The 22,002-nt window shown below is 43.9% G+C and overlaps 1 protein-coding gene across 1 annotated transcript in view; it reads left to right on the top strand.

Moving 5' to 3' along the window:
* Window positions 1–7,246: 7,246 nt before the first annotated feature.
* LOC124273886 overlaps window positions 7,247–22,002 on the top strand; it is a 32,180-nt gene continuing 17,424 nt past the window's right edge. Inside the window, exons 1-2 of the mRNA XM_046709232.1 lie at window positions 7,247–7,335; window positions 9,938–10,084. Of these exons, the coding sequence (XP_046565188.1) occupies window positions 7,263–7,335; window positions 9,938–10,084 (220 nt within the window). The 5' untranslated portion in view covers window positions 7,247–7,262. The remainder of the gene's footprint in view (window positions 7,336–9,937; window positions 10,085–22,002) is intronic.

The following is a 22,002-nucleotide window of genomic DNA, read 5'->3' as shown; positions in this document are numbered from 1 at the left end:
TCAGAGTTAGGGTTGGAGCTACAGCAAGGTATCAGAGTTAGGGGGAGCTGGCTAGCCAGCAAGGTATCTCAGAATTAGGGTGGAGCTACAGCAAGGTATCAGAGTTAGGTGGAGCTACAGCAAGGTATCAGAATTAGGGGTGGAGCTACAGCAAGGTATCAGAGTTAGGGGGTGGAGCTACAGCAAGGTATCAGAGTCAGGGGTGGAGCTACAGCAAGGTATCAGAGTTAGGGTGGAGCTACAGCAAGGTATCAGAGGGGTGGAGCTAGGGGGGTGGAGCTACAGCAAGGTATCAGAGTTAGGGTTGGAGCTACAGCAAGGTATCAGAGTTAGGGGGTGGAGCTACAGCAAGGTATCAGAGTTAGGGGTGGAGCTACAGCAAGGTATCAAGGTATCAGAAGGGGTGGAGCTACAGCAAGGTAGGGTATCAGAGTATAGGTTAGGTGGAGCTACAGCAAGGTATCAGAGTTAGGGGTGGAGCTACAGCAAGGTATCAGAGTCAGGGGGTGGAGCTACAGCAGGTATCAGAGTTCAGGGGGGTGGAGCTACAGAGCTACAGGTGGTTATGGAGCTACAGGTAGGTTAGGGGGTGGAGCACAGCAAGGTATCAGAGTTAGGGGGTGGAGCCACAGCAAGGTATCAGAGTTGGAGCTACAGCAGGGAATTAGTGGAGCTACAGCAAGGTATCAGAGTTAGAGGTGGAGCCTACAGCAAGGTATCAGAGTTAGGGTGGAGCTAAGGTATCAGAGTTAGGGGTGGAGCTACAGCAAGGTATCAGAGTTAGGGGTGGAGCTACAGCAAGGTATCAGAGTTAGGGGTGGAGCTACAGCAAGGTATCAGAGTTAGGGGTGGAGCTACAGCAAGGTATCAGAGTTAGGGTTGGAGCTACAGCAAGGTATCAGAGTTAGGGGTTGAGCTACAGCAAGGTATCAGAGTTAGGGTTGGAGCTATATCAAGGTATCAGAATTAGGGTTGGAGCTACAGCAAGGTATCAGAGTTAGGGGTGGAGCTACAGCAAGGTTTCATAATCAGGGGTGGTGCTATATCAAGGTATCAGAATTAGGGGGTGGAGCTACGGCAAGGTATCAGAGTTAGGGGTGGAGCTACAGCAAGGTATCAGAGTTAGGGGTGGATCTACAGCAAGGTATCAGAGTTAGGGGTGGAGCTACAGCAAGGTATCAGAGTTAGGGGTGGAGCTACAAGGTATCAGAATCAGGCAGGAGCTACATCAAGGTATCAGAGTTAGGGTGGAGCTACAGCAAGGTATCAGAGTTAGGGGTGGTGCTATATCAAGGTATCAGAATTAGGGGTGGAGCTACAGCAAGGTATCAGAGTTAGGGGTGGAGCTACAGCAAGGTATCAGAGTTAGGGGTGGAGCTACAGCAAGGTATCAGAGTTAGGGGTTGAGCTACAGCAAGGTATCAGAGTTAGGGGTGGAGCTACAAGGTATCCCGAAACAGGCAGGAGCTACAGCAAGGTATCAGAGTTAGGGGTGGAGCTACAGCAAGGTATCAGAGTGGGGGTGGAGCTACAGCAAGGTATCAGAATTAGGGGTGGAGCTACAGCAAGGTATCAGAGTTAGGGGTGGAGCTACAGCAAGGTATCAGAATTAGGGGTGGAGCTACAGCAAGGTATCAGAGTTAGGGGTGGAGCTACAGCAAGGTATCAGAGTTAGGGTTGGAGCTACAGCAAGGTATCAGAGTTAAGGGTGGATCTACAGCAAGGTATCAGAGTTAGGGTTGGAGCTACAGCAAGGTATCAGAGTTAGGGGTGGAGCTACAGCAAGGTATCAGAGTTAGGGGTGGAGCTACAGCAAGGTATCAGAGTTAGGGTTGGAGCTACAGCAAGGTATCAGAGTTAGGGGTGGAGCTACAGCAAGGTTTCAGAATCGGGTGGTGGTGCTACAGTAACATCTCAACACCCCTTGATCTTTTTTAACTTTTCTATGTGGGTTTAATAAGCACCCTGGATTATGCCCTAATAAAAAACTTATACATGCTTATTATTGTGATTCTGAGAACTGATCGTAACTGCCTTGCAGTTGAGCCAGCCACCAACGTTCGTGTACCGTACAACTCATCGTCAGTTTGGGTGGAGTGGAAGTCAGATGTCACGCCTCGACACTGGACTGTTGTATGGTGCCGGGGAGACAATGACATTTGCGAGGTAATTTTGGTCAAATTTTTATCCATAAAGTAATTGATTTGACAGCAGCAGTCATTGAATTCTCTGATCAGTCTCGAAAATCTGTTCACTGTTTCCATGGAAGAGCCAAGTCAGAATTCCTTTACCTGTCATTGGCTAAAAGTATGTTTAAATATTGGTGTCTTGTCTGCTAATATCGAAATCTTTACTTGCATAAACACTTTCCTTTTGCTCTTTACATATTTTTCAAAAATATTTGCGGATAGTGTTAGACCCTGAAGACCAGGGACTTCACACAGCAAGAAAAGAGCTGAGACTATTGTAACATTTGTAATTTTACACAGAATTTTGACAGTTGCAGTTGTAGCTTCTTAAATAATGCATATGTGGCATCTCTTCAGATAATATATATGCCCCTTGATGTAGAAGAGTGTCTCCACTATATGTATGCCTCTATGCCCCTTGATGTAGAAGATTGTCTCCACTATATGTATGCCTCTATGCCCCTTTGATGTAGATGATTGTCTCCACTATATGTATGCCTCTATGCCCCTTTGATGTAGAAGAGTGTCTCCACTATATGTATGCCTCTATGCCCCTTGATGTAGAAGATTGTCTCCACTATATGTATGCCTCTATGCCCCTTTGATGTAGATGATTGTCTGCACTATATGTATGCCTCTATGCCCCTTGATGTAGAAGAGTGTCTCCACTATATGTATGCCTCTATGCCCCTTGATGTAGATGATTGTCTCCACTATATGTATGCCTCTATGCCCCTTGATGTAGAAGATTGTCTCCACTATATGTATGCCTCTATGCCCCTTGCTGTCGATGATTGTCTCCACTATATGTATGCCTCTATGCCCCTTGATGTAGATGATTGTCTCCACTATATGTATGCCTCTATGCCCCTTGATGTAGAAGATTGTCTCCACTATATGTATGCCTCTATGCCCTTGATGTAGATGTAGATGATTGTCTGCACTATATGTATGCCTCTATGCCCCTTGATGTAGAAGAGTGTCTCCACTATATGTATGACACTATGCCCCTTGATGTAGTAGAAGATTGTCTCCACTATATGTATGCCTCTATGCCCCTTGATGTAGAAGACCATATGTATGCCTCTATATGTAGAAGATTGTCTCCACTTGCCTGCCTCTATGCCCCTTGATGTAGAAGAGTATGTCTCCACTACTATATGTATGCCTCTATGCCCCTTTGTAGATGTCTCCACTATATGTATGAAGAGATTGTCTCCACTATATGTATGCCTATATGCCCCTTGATGTAGAAGAGTGTCTCCACCATATGTATGCCTCTATGCCCTTGATTGATGTAGAAGAGTGTCTCCACCCTCTATATGTATGCCTCTATGCCCCTTTGATGTAGAAGATTGTCTCCACTATATTTATGCCTCTATGCCCCTTGATGTAGAAGATTGTCTCCACTATATGTATGCCTCTATGCCCCTTGATGTAGAAGAGTGTCTCCACTATATGTATGCCTCTATGCCCTTTGATGTAGAAGATTGTCTCCACTATATGTATGCCTCTATGCCCCTTGATGATGTAGATGATTGTCTGCACTATATGTATGCCTCTATGCCCCCTTGATGTAGAAGATTGTCTCCACTATATGTATGCCTCTATGCCCCTTGATGTAGAAGAGTGTCTCCACCATATGTATGCCCTCAATGCCCCTTGATGTAGATGATTGTCTCCACTATATGTATGCCTCTATGCCCCTTGATGTAGAAGAGTGTCTCCACCATATGTATGCCTCTATGCCCCTTGATGTAGATGATTGTCTCCACTATATGTATGCCTCAATGCCCCCTTGATGTAGATGATTGTCTCCACTATATGTATGCCTCTATGCCCCTTTGATGTAGATGATTGTCTCCACTATATGTATGCCTCTATGCCCCTTTGATGTAGATGATTGTCTGCACTATATGTATGCCTCTATGCCCCTTGATGTAGAAGATTGTCTCCACGATATGTATGCCTCTATGCCCCTTGATGTAGATGATTGTATCCACTATATGTATGCCTCTATGCTCCTTTGATGTAGAAGAGTGTCTCCACTAAATGTATGCCTCTATGCTCCTTGATGTGTAGATGATTGTCTCCACTATATGTATGCCTCTATGCCCCTTTGATGTAGAAGATTGTCTCCACTAAATGGAAGCCTCTATGCCCCTTTGATGTAAAAGAGTGTCTCCACTATATGTATGCCTATATGCCCCTTGATGTAGAAGAGTGTCTCCACTATATGTATGCCTCTATGCCCTCTTGATGTAGAAGATTGTCCACTCCACTATATGTATGCCTCTATGCCCCTTGATGTAGAAGATTGTCTCCACTATATGTATGCCTCTATGCCCCTTGATGATGTAGAAGAGCCTCTATGTCTCCACCATATGTATGCCTCTATGCCCCTTGATGTAGATGATTGTCTCCACTATATGTATGCCTCAATGCCCCTTTGATGTAGAAGAGTGTCTCCACCATATGTATGCCTCTATGCCCCTTGATGTAGAAGAGTGTCTCCACTATATGTATGCCTCTATGCCCTTGATGTCGATGATTGTCTCCACTATATGTATGCCTCTATGCCCCTTGCTGTGTATGCCTCTATGATTGATCTCCCACTATATGTATGCCTACTATACTGAACAGAAGATGTCAGTATGAATATTTTAGGGAAGTTATCACATAAACCATTCAGTATCCCTTTACGCCTTTGTTCCTGTATGCCTAGGTCTGCCACAATATGTATACTGTGTGTGTATTTGCCATGGACTTTGGATGTGTGTTTGTGTTGCCAGGACGACCTGGACTGGTTGATTATCGATGGCAACCAGAGATCAGTTGTTGTGCCCTTTACAAACCAAGCTGGTATCATCTTTGCTGTTTCCATGACAACAGATGAGGGATTGAGCAGCAAGCTGATGTGGAGTTCCTGTTCCTATAATGTCGGCAAAAGTATGTGTGCCAGGATTGCTGGAACGTTTTCTGAGACTTAACCAATGATGTGTTATAGACAATCAAATATACAAAAGTATATGAAATATACGAAACCGATGTTATTGGCCCTTCACTGTACAAACATATTATATCATCGACTATACCCAACCCATTGACCATGGACTATACCCAACCTATTGACCATGGACTATACCCAACCTATTGACCATGGACTATACCCAACCTATTGACCATGGACTATACCCAACCTATTGACCATGGACTATACCCAACCTATTGACCATGGACTATACCCAACCTATTGACCATGGACTATACCCAACCTATTGACCATGGACTATACTCACACTGTTGACCTTCAACTATACCCAACCTATTGACCATGGACTATACTCACACTGTTGACCTTCAACTATACCCAACCTATTGACCATGGACTACAACTCCCAAACCTGTTGACCATTCAACTATACCTTCAACTATACAACCTATTGACCATGGACTATACTCACACTATTGACCTTCAACTATACCCAACCTATTGACCATAGACTATACTCACACTGTTGACCTTCAGCTATACCCCAACCTATTGACCATGGACTATACTCACACAATTGTTGACCTTCAACTATACTGAAACTATTGACCTTCAACTATACTCAACCCTATTGACCATGGACTATACTCACACTGTTGACCTTCAACTATACTGGAAACTATTGACCTTCAACTGTACTCAACCTATTGACCATGGACTATACTCACACTGTTGACCTTCAACTATACTCAAACTATTGACCATGGACTATACTCAAGGTTTTGACTATCGACTATACGCAAGGTTTTGACCAGAGCTGATCTTCAGCAACCCATGCTTGTCATAAGAGGCTACTGATGGAATCAGTGGTCAGGCTCGATGATTTTGTTGACACATGTCATAGTATCCTGATTGTATAGATTGATGCTCATGATGTCAATCACTAGGTCGTCTGGTTCAGACTATTTACAGACCACTGTCATACAGCTGGAGTATTGTGTAGTGTTACCTGGAGTATTGTGTAGTGGTACCTGGAGTATTGTGTAGTGTTACCTGGAGTATTGTGTAGTGTTACCTGGAGTATTGTGTAGTGTTACCTGGAGTATTGTGTAGTGTTACCTGGAGTATTGTTACTTGGAGTATTGTGTAGTGTTACCTGGAGTATTGTGTAGTGTTACCTGGAGTATTGTGTAGTGCTACCTGGAGTATTGTGTAGTGTTACCTGGAGTATTGTGTAGTGTTACCTGGAGTATTGTGTAGTGCTACCTGGAGTATTGTGTAGTGTTACCTGGAGTATTGTGTAGTGTTACCTGGAGTATTGTGTAGTGTTACCTGGAGTATTGTGTAGTGTTACCTGGAGTATTGTGTAGTGTTACCTGGAGTATTGTGTAGTGTTACCTGGAGTATTGTGTAGTGTTACCTGAGTATTGTGTAGTGTTACCTGGAGTATTGTGTAGTGTTACCTGGAGCATTGTGTACCTGGAGTATTGTGTAGTGTTACCTGGAGTATTGTGTAGTGTTACCTGGAGCATTGTGTAGTGGTACCTGGAGTATTGTGTAGTGTTACCTGGGTATTGTGTAGTGTTACCTGGAGCATTGTGTAGTGTTACCTGAGTATTGTGTAGTGTTACCTGGAGTATTGTGTAGTGCTACCTGGAGTATTGTTACCTGGAGTATTGTGTAGTGTTACCTGGAGTATTGTTACCTGGAGTATTGTGTAGTGTTACCTGAGTATTGTGTAGTGTTACCTGGAGTATTGTGTAGTGCTACCTGGAGTATTGTGTAGTGTTACCTGGGTATTGTGTAGTGTTACCTGAGTATTGTGTAGTGTTACCTGGAGTATTGTGTAGTGTTACCAACAAACAAACATCACAGTTAGATGGGTGTAAATGTTCCAGTGCAGCACTCACTGAACCCTGTGACTGCTTATAGCATCGTTAGTCAGCCCTGTTGATGATGTAGACACAGTGATAGTTCCTTTCTTGATATCTGTACCGTTTAGTCCCAGAGAACAAGCCGAGTGTTCCGATCCAGTCAACACCGAGGCCTGCCCTCGGCCTGACCGTGGATGTGGCTACCCGATGTGTGTCCTGAACAGACCCTCATCACCCACTACGTCATCGAAAGCACTGCATCAACAACTACACCGCTGCAGTGAGTCTATCATCCATACTTAGTACATGTGTGCCGATACAGCAGCACAGTGTTGTATCACGATACGCTGACTATCAATATAGTACCATATATGACTGTCTATAAGACGACCCCATGGATAAGACGACGACCCCCAAACTTGACCCTTAAAATCAGTGTCAAAATGATATGTTTCATGCATAAGTCGCGGTCTGTCGGCAAACACAGACCACAGACAACTGGCAGTTACCAATAATTTTAACTTTGGCCCACATTATTCAAAGAATTCACAATCGTATATATTAGCGCCTACTCACGGATCGAAGCGAAGTGTAGTTGACAGAAAATGCATAATATATTTTGTTTCTCTAAATATCATATGTATTGTAGCAACAAACTGGCTTGCTTATTTTACCCCATTCAACAATCACGAACTGATTACCGCCTCCTTTTCCATTGACTGCTAGTTTACAGTAACATCGGTAAAATGTGTGAATTTAAATGGCTTCCGTATTTTACCCCATTCCATGTGCGTACAAATTCTGCTTACCACGTTCATGAGGGTCCGTATAACCTTAGTGTTGATTATATATATTTTACATAAAAACTGTAATTAAAATTACACAATGCTAGGTTATATTTCTTTGGGTTAAATAATAGTACTCTGTATTATAATTTACTGACGACTGCGTCAGAATTCGTCCCGTTATATTTTTGTGCATGTTTGAACTTGTTCGCTGCTGATTGCTATTTCCGGCTTAAATACACACGGTAATCTTAATCTTAATTTATTATAGAGCAAAAACTGTAATTAAAATGACACAATGCTAGGATATATTTCTTTGGGTTAAATAATAGTATTCTGTATTATATTTTACTGATGACTGCGTCAGAATTCGTCCCGTTATATTATTGTGCATGTTTGAACTTGATCGCCGGGAAACATGTGCACAGCTGATTGCTATTTCCGGTACACACGGTAATCTTAATCCCTGCAAATAATACAATGCCCAGCAAAAACAATTTAGAACTTAAAAGGTAAATAATCTTGTCTAGTGATGTTAATTGCAAATTTGACGTCTCTACTGACAAAGTCGCCTTCTGTTGTTTGTTCACGCTAAGTGATACGATGTTGTTTTCTTACCCTGGAAAAAATTTTGACGAAAAGCGTAACCCATGGATAAGACGCACCCCTTCTACAGACTGCTTTTTTGGTCCTCAAAATTCGGCTTATAGGTACATCAGTTGACCACCTCGATCTGTATCGTACCCGTGAAGGTCCGGGTTAGAATGAACCTTCAGTAACCCATGCTTGTTGTAAGAGGCAACTAACGGGATCGGGTGGTCAGGCTTGCTGGCTTGGTTGATACATGTCATGCTGTGTCAACTGGATTGTCTGGTCCAGACTTGATTATTTACAGACCGCCGCCATATAGCTGGAATAGTGCAGCGTAAATCTAAACTCACTCACTCACTCACCTCTGTATCACAATACACACGTTTCATCATATTCTGATCTAAACAAATATCAAAAGCAGCAGTCTGAGAACCAGTTTATGCTGATTCACTAATACTTCCTGGTGGGCTGCACACAGCAGGCTCTGCACAGTGTCGCCATGCTGATATCTATCTCTCCTACAATCTCCCATCTTTCATGTCGGAAATTTGAATACAAATGATTCAGGGCGGTATTGTACCTGCAAAAAGAGTGAATGTGAACTCATAAAATACAAGCATTGGGACAAGAAATGTTTTAATGTTTGGTCATATTGGTCTGAAGATAAACTTAAGAAAAACTAAAAAGTAAGTGGCAGTCTGTTAGTTTTTTGTTTTTTGCTCTCTTCGTGACTATATCGAGTTAAGTCTTGCCCATTATATTATTTATGAATACAATAGTAAAACATGAATGCAGTAGTTATTTATGAATATGATTATTATACTTTTATACAACAGTTATACATTATTACACTTGTAGTTCATGAATACAATAGTAATAGGACAGTGGGGTAGCCTTGTGGTTAAAGCGTTCGCTTGTCGGTTCGATTCCACACATGGTTACAATGTGTGAAGTCCTTTCCTGGTGTTCCCTGCCATGATATTGCTGGAATATTGCTAAAAGGGGTGTAAAACTAAACACTCACTCACTCAATAGTAATAGATGAATACAATATTATACATGATTACAATAGTAATACCTGAATACAATAGTTACACATGAATACAATATGCATGAATACAATAGAAATCATGAGTACAATAGACATGCTTGAGTATAATAGTACAGCATCACACTACGGTCAACAGTGACTTCAGCTATAGATGTTGCCCCACATCACAGATATGGAATGTTTTTTCTTTGCCCTGAGTCAGTTCCTTGTTGGCTTCACAAGTCGGGATTATAAACGTCATATCCTGGTATTGATGGAATGATATGGATTGAAATGTTTTCAAGCAAAATATTGTTAAATAGAAATGACTTGTGTTAGATTTAAAATTTGATCCCCCAGCTAACGCAATATCCATACTTGGCCGATACAGGACAAGATGATGTCATACGGTAATTAATATGTTGTAAAGCTCTATGCATTGTGATTTGTGATGTAACGTAATTGTCTTGTGACAGCGACCAGTACAGTCCCCAGTGATCGTAGGAGGTTGGTCATCGAGAATCTGAAGGAAGGAATCAACTACAGTGTGAGACTGAAACCTGTAGCGGATGCCGGGGCCGGACCGGCAAGTGACCCTGTGTATGCAGTGCCCCTTGACCCGAGTAAGTAACAGACCTGTGACCATTTGTGTGAGTTGTGAGTGAGTGAGTTTAGTTTTATGCCACACTCAGCAATACTCCAGCTATATGGCGGCAGTCTGTAAATAATCGAGTCTGAACCAGACAATCCAGTGATCAACAGCATGAACATCTTTCTACGCAATTAGGATACGCTTTTTCAATCAAGTCAGCCACCCAATCCCGTTATTCGCCTCTTACGACAAGCATGGGTTACTGAAGAACAATTCTAACCCGGATCTTCACGGGTTTCTGTGAGTTGTGTTAACAGACATGGATGTATGGTCTAACCATTGTTAAATCAAGTGTGAGCATTGGTTGGGTCATACGTCAGTCATACACACTTGTTGTATGCTTCACGGAAGTAATGAGTCTTTAGCTGTGATTTGAATGAGTCCAGGTCGTGGTTAGATCTCAGGTGTTGTGGGAGTTGATTCCACAAGTTTGGTTCGGCAATTTGAAAACAACGGCTGGTGATGCGACTGGTTTTTAGTGCAGGTGGCTGAAGGAGAAACTGGTGGGAGGATCGAAGGGATCTGACAGGTTGATATCTGGTTATCATGCTGGAGAGATACTGAGGGGCTTGATTGTGGAGACACTTGAAGACAAGCAAGACAACTTTGTATTTGATCCGCTGTGGCACTGGCAACCAGTGTAGATTTTGGAGAATTGGTGTGATGTGATCATGTCTCGCTGTTCTTGTTGCGACTCGGGCTGCTGAGTTTTGTACAACTTGTAACTTCCTGATCAGACATGATGGCAAACCTTGCAGGAGTGAGTTACAGTAGTCAATGCATGACAACACACAGGCATGGACCAAGGAGATGGCGGTTCTTTGTTCATGTACTTTCGCATTACCAAGGCAATGTTGCGGATATGAAAATAAGATTTCCTGCAGACAGAGTTTATGTGAGACTCAAGTGGCATGTTTGCATCGAAAATGACACCGAGATTTCGCGACTTGTTTGATTTGGCTGATCTTATGGTTGCCGATGTGGAAATCTGGCAATACAATGTCGTTGACACATAATGTTTGGGCATTATGATAAGAAACTTCGGTTTTGTCTCCATTCAGCTTTAGATAATGGGATGTCATCCATTCTTTTATCTCGTCAATGCATGTTTCCAGCACTGTGAAGGTGACAGAAATGGATGCTTTCACCGACGGTTTGAATGCCATGTATAGCTGAGTGTCGCTCTGCGTATAGATGGAGCGAGAGTCCACGTGATCGCGCGATGTCACCGATTGGTGAAGTGTAGATGGTGATCAGAATGGGCCCCAACACTTAGCCCAGCGGCACACCATACAGCAAATCTGATGAGTCAGTGGTGAAGTGTAGATTGTGAACAGAATGGGCCCCAACACTGAGCCTTGTGGCACACCATACAGCAAATCTGATGAGTCAGTGGTGAAGTGTAGATGGTGAACAGAATGGGTCCCAACACTGAGCCTCCGCCTATGCTACCTCCAGTGGACAGGCGTGCAGTCACATACTATGAGATATTACCCTGGTTGTGGTGCAGGGCGGCATTGTACAGTTGGCCAGCCTGGGGTCACAGTTGTCTGGAGCTCAGCTCGTTAATCCGGATACTGTCCGGGCGGACCATATGCTAGTTTCATACACAGAGCTGGCCAGCTAGCAGTGCTGAGAGAGGTAAGTTAATTATTTATTTGTTCTTGGCCGAAAATTCCAGGTTGTTTTATAGCTTTGTTTGTTTGTTATAGTTTCTCGGTCCCTCCTGAGAATAATATGGTGATATTATTCTATGCACAACCTAATAGTGTAACACTCAGCCTCGCCCCACACTTTTAAAATCATTGGGGAACCAATTATTTAGGCGATGAAATGTCTGCCTAGAGAGGATGTCCCATGCGTTGTGATTTCAGTTCCTGGTTTAATAGTCCAATTCTGTTCACCCAAAATATACGATATATAGTTCCCATTACCAACATAGTATCATGTATAGTCAGAGCTGTGACCTGGGTTATCGGGCTTCGTCGTGGAGGCAACAATTGTAGGCGCAATGCTCATGGACGTTACAATCAACATAACAACACACACATACACTGGTATTGTTGTTTTGTTATACAAGGAGCAGGTCGACAGATTGCCTCCCTTCCAGGATCCGCTGACAGGGGAAGGGTCCCAGCGCTATAATGATGACACAGTTACACACATGCTGAATATTTACACACAAACTGAGTCCGAGGGATTCCAAGACGCAGAACCGCCGATCACTTGGCTCAGTTGTGATTGGCCTACCACAGCTCGTGAGGGCACTGTTACCGATAACAAGCAAAGTAACACACAGTGGAGGAATTTACATTTCAAAAGATAGGTCCATTAGACTTTAGGGCGTTATAGGGCTACCGCAGGCCGCCAGGCCTACTTTCACCAGGGCTGCAAAGCACCTTAGAGTTTTATAACGCTAGATACATCTTCATACACACATTAGGATGCTAGTAATATGTACACACCAAGAATAAGTCCGAAGGTTTTGGAAAGCATGAGAGTCAAGCAACACTTGGCTTATTTCGGTCGGGCCCCTTCTAGCACGCAGGGTCCTTTTTAACATCAGTATCATGTTCATCTCGTAGTAACCTGTGGCTGCCATCCGCTCGTCCCTGGATGGATGTCCTTATTGCCCCGTGGAGAGAGAGGAGTCGAGTCCAGGATAGAGATGACGGGATAACCGGGCGCCATGTAGACCGAACGCCGGGGGTCCTCTGCTTTCTCCCATCCGGTAGGAGTGGCAGAGACGCTACTCGCTGTCTGAAAGTGTTACTCGCACCTTCCGCGGTTGACCGGGTACCATCTCCATATCGGATGTAGCGTCGGGTTGTGTTCTACCACCTACTAGTTTGGCAAGCCAGGTTCGAGAAATTTCTATACATTACTATTCCCCTAGTATTGCTCACGATAATCACTATTACTGCCAGAAAAATATTCCCAATGTGTTACAGGCCCTGTAATCCATCTCATCGACCATAGTGGTATCTATATCCCGTAACTGTTGTACCCACCAGGTGGTTCATAGGAATGTATTTAACGTCCCTTAAGCGGCGCAGGCACTTTAGCCATGAAAAGTCAAATTATTAAAATGTATACGCAAAGGTTCCAGCATTAGTATTTCGAGATATTAGCGCTATTGATTAAATTCTGAAAATTATCATTTACTGCATGGTACGCTTCAATGTGTGATAATAGGGTAATAACGTTAGATGATTATTGGAGGCAGAACATGTTTCATTTAATCTTATTAGGCCTAATGGGGGCTTTTACAGTGAGGGTTCTAGTTTGTCTTACATCTTCCTTACACAATACAACTGTAAATACTGAAACATCTGTACTGGCAATAGCCCATTGACCCTTGGCTATATAGGTTGCCTGTGGCAACAAGGCCTCGAGAGGTCGGACGTCTGTATCACAAAAAATAGTTTTACTTTTTGGCGCATTTTGGGCAAACAAGGCAACAACGCACAATTGACTCAAATTGATGGGGTATACCGGACTTTCTCGATAAAACAATATTTAGACATAGGGTGTGCAAGTATTGCTTTCTGATTCTTTTAGCAGTAAGTACTGGGTAATGCGTTTAGCTTTACTGATGCATCAATGTTGTTTCTAATCTATACTGGGATAACATATTGTGAACTGAATTTGTTGCCCGCTTATTGATCTCTCAAGTTAATAGTGATTGGGACGGGTAGATTGTGAACTCTGTAAATTTCGAAATGTCCATTAATATCCAAAAGGGGTACATTAACAAGGACCAATATTTTGTCGACCGTAAGAAAGAATAGTGCTCCATTTTAAATGTTTATAGTAATCCCAAAGGGCTTCAAGTTAGGCCTCGCCTGGAAGTTTGAATCACAATGGGGTAGATGTGTACTTTAACGCCGCTTCAGAATGGTCAATAATGATGTTGGGGTAATAGTACTTTGGGGACATGTGTCCTAACGATAACATATTTAGTTGTAATTGGATATGCTCTAGATAACCTGTTAGAAGATGAACAGTGTCCCTTATTTCTTGGATTGCTAATTCAATTTGAGATACTGCGGCTGTGGCCCATTCTAAATTTATGATACGATATATTTAACATATGCGCTACATTGCTTATCTCTGTCTGTCCACAGAGCCGTAATTTTCCGAGAATTTCATTTATCTTATTCCTGTTTCCAGCCATTTCTACCCGGAGGTATTTAGAATAGTGAGACTTTCGTCTACTACATGAGATAAGCCTTCTTGGTTATTTGCTAAGTTTTGAACATTTCGCTTTTATGCCAGACAATCGGGCTTCTGAAACCGTTATTCAAATAAAAACTTAAAGCTCTTCCCACAAAAGGTAACACTGATCGCTTGGGTCTGGTCAGTCGCTGATATTAAGTCAAGTAAAATTGTTACCTAATGCTGTCAGGGTATTGTTGAGACTAACTGCATCTAAGGCCTAATTTAGTAAACAAGTGAATTATTTTTGGTGCCTTGACACCCAAATGTTTCTGAATCAAATCACGTGAGAACAAAAGGTCACAGTTCCAATGTCATTACATTTTTCATGAAGGCATAGTATGGTTCTAAGTCAATTACCAAAGTAAGTGTCCACTTTGATCGTAGTCGGTGATATCATTAAGCTTTTGGAAAATCACGCTCTCATACATCATAGTACTGCTGGCTATGCCAACAATAATAGTAGGAGAACACTCATGTTGTGTTCTGCAATGAAGCATAACAACCATATGTAAAATAAACAAACAGACCATATATGATTATGCATGTTAACCTGTCTCCAGTCTTATTACGGTAAGCCCTATAATAATGCTGGCTACGGCTTTCAGAAGGGTCTTGACCTTCAGGTCTCTTTCAGACTCATTAGTCTGAACACTGTTCACCGTGGTTCACGATGTCCATTGGTTCGGCCACTAGGTGGGGCCATGTCAGATTGTTGGCCAGGAGGGTGGTCAGAGGGGTGTCAGAGTTACTATTGTAATTATCTTGCTTACTGTTTCAAATCTTTAGCTAATTCGCTATATGGGATATTATCTTCATCCTCTGAATCTGATCTCTCCCTACGAGAAGCGCTAAGCAATTCGTTTCAAGCGGTCACGTGGTTGTGGGTGGTCTCAGAGCTAGAATCGGATGGGGAAACTACATAAGTGCTTTTCCTTTGGTTCATTTCCATCTTTAGTCTTAGGGGATGCCATTCATCAATGTCAGCTATGCGTAGGTGTTCAGCATGTGCCTTGGTGGTGGTCCCGCCAAGCTGGTTTCGATGATGTACGCTTACTGGTGATGTTTGATCAATGACACGGTAGAATGGTTTCCATCTGTTCTGTAGCTTGCTCCTTTACTGATGAAACCTTATAATATACTGGGTCTCCAACCTTGATGCGATTGGCTTGCTGTTCCTATCTGCATACTTGGCTTTGTCGACGCTTGGCTTCTCTTCATGTTCCTGTGGACCAGAACAAACGACTTGTGTTGTTGTTGTAGGGCCATCTTGTGTTCACTGTCTTCTCCCCTGGTACTTTCGCCTTCGCTGTAATAAATTGTCTAGTGGCAACACCACATCTCGGCTGTACAGGAGGAAGAAAGGTGAACACTTGGTGGATTCCGCTGATGTTGAATCTGATGGCAGCTAGCGCTTGTCTAAGTGAAGATCCCAAGTTGTCAGATTGTCATCTACTTTCTTGGCTAGCACATCATGAAGTGTTCTGGCGGAAACGCTCGGACTCGCTATTGGATTGAAGATGGTAATAGGATGTGGTCACATGATGAATGCCTAGGGCTGTTAGTGTTTCTTTACCACACGGGTTGCAGTTCTCGAGCCGCTTGTCTGTCAGGAGCTGCAGCATCGGACCCATAGCTGGAAAGATTTCCTCGATGAGCAGATGGGCCACCGCTTCCGCAGTCTTGTCCGTACTGGGAATGCTTCTGGCCATCCGGCTGAAGTGGTCCACAAAGCTGATTATGTAACGGTTTCGAGAGCGTGGTGGGGTAAGGACCGCTAAGATCCATGCTGAGCTTGGCAAAGGGTATGGCGGGCGCATCCGCTTCCTGTAGGGGTGGCTTCTGCTTCTTCATGGTGCGTGCTTGGCAAGTGACACATCTGGATACATAGGAGTACAGACCTTTGTATAAGTTCGCCAGTAGTACCGCACCTTGATGGCGCTAAATGTCTTGTCAATGCCCATGTGTCCATTTTCATCATGATATTGCTTGACCACCATTGGCTGCAGATGTTCAGGAATATACAACCTCGGTTAGGCTCGCGTTCGCCCACTTCACTGATGAAGTATAGTAGTCCTGCCTATCAACATGTATCTCTTCAAAGAGGCCTTGTCACCTTGTCCTTGGTTCAGCTGTTCCTTGATCCCTTGAATTGATTGGTCCTTGGCTTGTTCAGTTTTCTGCGTCGAGGGTACCATATGAAGTGGCGGGCTTGTGGTTATCCTTAGACTCTGGAGGCTCACAACTGGCTATAGAAGCTCTTTGAGGGATCCATGGCTTGAATCAATCACGCTGACCTCCAAAGCGCTCTTAGGGTCCGGCCAAGTTCAATCTCTGTCTCTGTCTCTTCTTCAGCTTGCTCTTGTGTCAAGTTGTTTCTGTCCGGGACTGGACTCTGGATAATAGGTCAGCGACGGTGTTGGTTGTCCCAGCTATGTATTCTATCTGACAGTTGTATCCTGCTATGTTCAAGGCCCAGAGCTGCACCTTCCTGTTCTGCATTGGTGACTCCAACAGGTACTTCAGTGGTTTTGTGGTCCGGGTCTTGATGACCGAAGTTGGCATTGTGGAGGTAGTGGTCCAGTTTCTGCAGGGCTTAGTGGATGGCCAACGCTTCCTTCTCAATTGTCAATAACGGCTTTGGGTGTCGGACAGTTTGTGGGACAGGAAGTGGACTGGCTTCTCCTCGGGTGCTTCCATCACAGCCAGGTGAGTTAGAGAGACGGCCAACACAGTTATCGCTGGCATCAGTGTAGAGTACATAGGGTCGGTTGGTGTCGTAGGGTATGTCAGTAATGGTACAGCTGTCAGGCTCTGCTTCAAAACCTAAACGCTTGTTCACACTTGTCAGACCACACAAACCTGGCATACTTCCTTGTGAGTTGAATCATGGGCTCCGGCATCTTGGAGAAGTTGGGAATAAAACGGTAGTAGCTGCACATACCAATGATGAAACTTCTGACCTCCTTCACTGAAGTTGGGGAACTCATCTCTCTCTGGATCGCCTTTGACCTTTGTCTCCATCCGGCTTGATCCCTTGATCGCTGATCACGTAATCCCAGGTACTTGGTCTCCTGTTTGGCAAAGCTACACTTGGACAGTTTTAGTTTCAAGGAATGTTGCTCTGATCCTGTCAAATACCGCCTTGAATATGTTGAATATGTTCACTCCGGGTCTTTGAAAAAATTAGAATGTCATCTAAGTATGCGCTTAGGGTAGCAAATGCTTCCATGTCTTCTAGTACAATGTTCATCAATTCTAATGAAGATCGAGGGGCGCGCGCATTTAAATCAAACGGCATTACAAAGAATTCAAAGAGTCCCCTATGGCACGCCAAAAGCAGTCTTCTCTCATCCTTCTCATCCATCAAAACTTGCCAATATCCTGACTTTAAATCCAGAGTCGGAAGTACCTCGCTTCAGCCCTAATTGAACTAGAATATCGCCGATTAACGGTAGAGGGATGCTCACAGGACGGGTAATCTTATTCAACGCTTCTAAAGTTCACACAGAATCTATTTCCACCATCTTTCTTTTGAATAACTACTATCGGAAAGGAATAGGGAGATCGAGATCTTTGAATGATGCCAGCGTCTAACATTTCATTGATGGCCTTGTCTACAATGGGACGCTTTGGTCAGGGAGTTGGTAGGGTCTCTTTTTGATTGGGGTGGTCGCCGGTGTCTATCTTCATGCGAACCGTATCAGTATGCCCTAAGTCCATGTCATTTGTGGCTAATAAGTCCAAATTGTTGTCAATGAGTTTCTGAATGTCAACCTGATTCTCTGAAGCTAAGTCCATGTCTTCTTGGTTGTCAACGGAATTTTGTCATTATCTAACAAGTCCGCCAGGGCTAACTACATTTTCAGATGCTTGGCTTACTATCTTACCAAGTAGACAGCCTCTTTTAAAGCCTAATATGTCGGTTGGTATTGTTCACTATCATAACAGGGAGGTCTTGTTTCTTGTCAACCTTAACTACGCTATTACTAACCAAAAAAGTCCTGATTCATTACTTACATATCCTCTTTCTAGTGCGGTAAACTGATACTCTTGGCTTGTTCCTACATTATCTCTGTTCTTGACCTTTGCCCTTACTACATACCTACTCTGAGGGCCAAAGGTCACTCTAGCTGCTGCTCTAACAAGTGATGAGATATGGATGTCTTCTTCTAAAGGGATGTAAGTTTTGCCCATTCTCATACTACCTAGGGCTCTGAAATATATCCTAACACCAGCTTCCTATCAACCAATCATGTCCAAGGATAACATTACGATTCATGTTGCTGGCTTACATAAAATTTGTGTTCAAGGGACAGACCTCGGAGTTTAAACTGAATTTTAGCACTTCCGCCTACTATCAATGAATTCCCATTTACCCTTAAGGCTACTTTTTTTTTCTAACTTGACCCCTTTTAATGACTCAAATACTCTTCTATGTATGATCGATACTTCCGCTTGAATCCACTAAACATCTAAACTTCTGCTTTCCTATCTTTATGCTACAAGAATTTGGTCTACCAGCTAGATTGATTGAAAACGCTTCAGGGTCAGTTTCTTCCTCAATGGCTTCGTTGAGGAAGAGGGTCTAGCTTTAAAGAATTCTCCGTTACTAGTGTTTGTGAATCTGACTCTACGCTGAGGTTTGGGACTAGGGATCGGTGCGTGTCCCTCACGGAGTGTTGGACAGTCTGCTCTGATATGACCTTGTAAATTACAGTGCCAACCGCATTGATCTGTCTGGATCTGGAGGGGAGACATAGCTTGTTGGGAGACACCATTTACAATCCTACTGCGACGACATTCCTAAGCTTTATGACCTGGTTTATTACAGTTATGACAATCCAGGTTGTGGCCTGAAATGACTGACATCCATTGCTTCTTCCTGTCTATTGTGATTGTTGCCCCAATGCCTATTTGGTGATACAGAGTCACTACGCCTCTGAGGGGATGGTTCTGTCCTACACGAGAAAGAGGTTCTGTCCCCACCCTGTTTGCCTAGCCTAAGGTCAAACGGGCCCTAAGATTTTGTTCCTGTGTTGCCGGCGTGCTAGCAGGCTGCCAAATTGTTTGGATTTTCTCTCATAATCTTTTCTTTGAGGTAATCATCGCTAACCCGCCAGTAAAAATCCTACCAGTTGCCTTTCTACTGCCGCCCCATTCCCAGCCTGGCCTAATCCTGCATAAGCTTCCTCAGCTAAATTGAGTAGGCGTTCTGCAAACATTTGCACACTTTCTCCTGACATCTGTCTGATAGATCTAAGTAACATGAAAGCATGCTGAGCATCCGTAATTTCAGCTAATCTTTGAGCTAATTCTGTTTGTTTTAATGCTGCCCAAGTGGCTTGATCATGATCATTCATATACCTTTGTATGAAATCAGCTAACGGTCCCTGAACTACTTTGGAAAGCAATTAGTTTGCGTTGGTTATCATTAGCATTAGTCAGAATAGCCCATTTTTCTATTGACCCTAACCCATTGACGGAAGGAGGATGGTTCTCCTTGGAAATTTGGTACAGCACTAGCAATGCCCTGAGCTCCTAACGCTGCTGACAAATTTGAAAGTTGCCCGTGATTTGCCCTGCAATTCCCTGTAAAAATTCTCCTAATTCGGAGCTGCCATTTCAGAGTGGAAGATACAAAACAACCTTAGTTACTCACCGATGCTGCACTAACTCCTGGTCTTCAGATCCTGGTCTCGGCATTCAAATCAAGTGTCTGCTCGTCCCTTCGCGGTAACAGAGTTGCGGGCAGAACAAGAACACAAGCACAGCAAAGGAAGGTGATCAGGTTTTATTCTAGAGCTGCAGGAAGGCGGTGGCAGACAGCAGGGCCTCGAGGGGGAGTCAGGAACATCAGCAGAGCGTGAGCACAGGGCTGGCTGGCTGGCTAGATGCTGCTCCTAGAGGGAGATGTACCCTTGGAGGCGGTCGAGGCTAGTCTGTCTCTTGACCACTGCACAGTGGGTCCTTATAAGCAGATTTCTGTCCAGTCCATCATGCCACCAGTGGACAGGGGAAGGTGCCATTGTCCCTCGTTAAGTCTGAGTTACTGCTGTTTTGAACCGCCTATGCTACCTCCAGTGGACAGGCGAAGCCATTACTATGAGATATTACCCTGGTTGTGGCAGGGCGACATTGTACAGTTGGCCAGCCTGGGGTCAGAAGTTGTCTGGAGCTCAGCTCGTTAATCCGTGATACTGTCCGCGACCATATGCTAGTTTCATACACAGAGCTGACAGCTAGCAGTGCTGAGAGAGGTAAGTTAATTATTTATTTGTTCTTGGCAAAAATTCCAGGTTGTTTTATAGCTTTGTTTGTTTGTTATAGTTTCTCGGTCCCCTGAGAATAATATGGTGATATTATTCTATGCACACCCAATAGTGTAACAGCCTTGGCGCACACCATACAGTAAAATCTGATGAGTCAGTGGTGAAGTGTAGATGGTGGACAGTATGGCCCCAACACTGAGCCCCGCGGCACACCATACAGCAAATCTGATGAGTCAGTGGTGAAGTGTAGATGGTGGACAGAATGGGTCCCAACACTGAGCCTTGCGGCACACCATACAGCAAATCTGATGAGTGAGTCAGTGGTGAAGTGTAGATGGTGAACAGAATGGGTCCCAACACTGAGCCCTGCGGCACACCATACAGTAAATCTGATGAGCTCAGTGGTGACGGTAGATGGTGAACAGAATGGGTCCCAACACTGAGCCTTGCGGCACACCATACAGCAAATCTGATGAGTCAGTGGTGAAGTGTAGATGGTGAACAGAATGGGGTCCCAACACTGAGCCTTGCTGGCACACCATACAGCAAATCTGATGAGTCAGTGGTGAAGTGTAGATGGTGAACAGAATGGGTCCCAACACTGAGCCTTATGCACACACCATACAGTAAATCTGATGAGTCAGTGGTGAAGTGTAGATGGTGAACAGAATGGGTCCCAACACTGAGCCTTATGGCGGCACCACATACAGCAAATCTGATGAGTCCAGTGGTGAAGTGTAGATGGTGAACAGAATGGGCCCCAACACTGAGCCTTGCGGCACACCATACAGCAAATCTGATGAGTCAGTGGTGAAGTGTAGATGGTGAACAGAATGGGCCCCAACACTGAGCCCTGCGGCACACCATACAGCAAATCTGATAAGTCAGTGGTGAAGTGTAGATGGTGAACAGAATGGGCCCCAACACTGAGCCTTGCGGCACACCATACAGCAAATCTGATGACTCGGAGGAATGACCATCAATGACAACACGTTGTCGTCTGTCAGTCATATATGAATCAAACCAACCCAGAGCTTGTCCAGGGATCCCTATTCTGGTTTGCAAGATGTCAAGCAGCATGCGATGATCAATGGTGTCAAATGCAACTGACAGGTCTAAACTGACAAGAACGGCTCCTCCGGTCAAACCCACTGCTTCCAGGATGTCACTTTGAGAAGGGCAGTTTCTGTTCTGTGATATTCACGGTATGCTGATTGCAGTGGTTCAAGATGGCTGTGAATAGTGAGGTGTTCTTGCAGCAACCACACGTTCAAGGACTTTGGACATAAAAGATAAATTAGAGACTGGGCGATAGTTTGACAGAGGTTCCTGATCAAGGCCTGGTTTCTTAAGAAGAGGTGTAATGATGGCTTCTTTGAGTGACACAGGAACACACCCT

The sequence above is a fragment of the Haliotis rubra genome, unplaced genomic scaffold (assembly GCF_003918875.1).
Source record: "Haliotis rubra isolate DU_JTF1 unplaced genomic scaffold, ASM391887v1 Scf1852, whole genome shotgun sequence".
Taxonomy (NCBI): domain Eukaryota; kingdom Metazoa; phylum Mollusca; class Gastropoda; order Lepetellida; family Haliotidae; genus Haliotis; species Haliotis rubra.
The sequence above is the reverse complement of the archived record's forward strand: the minus strand, read 5'-3'. Positions and strand labels throughout refer to the sequence as shown.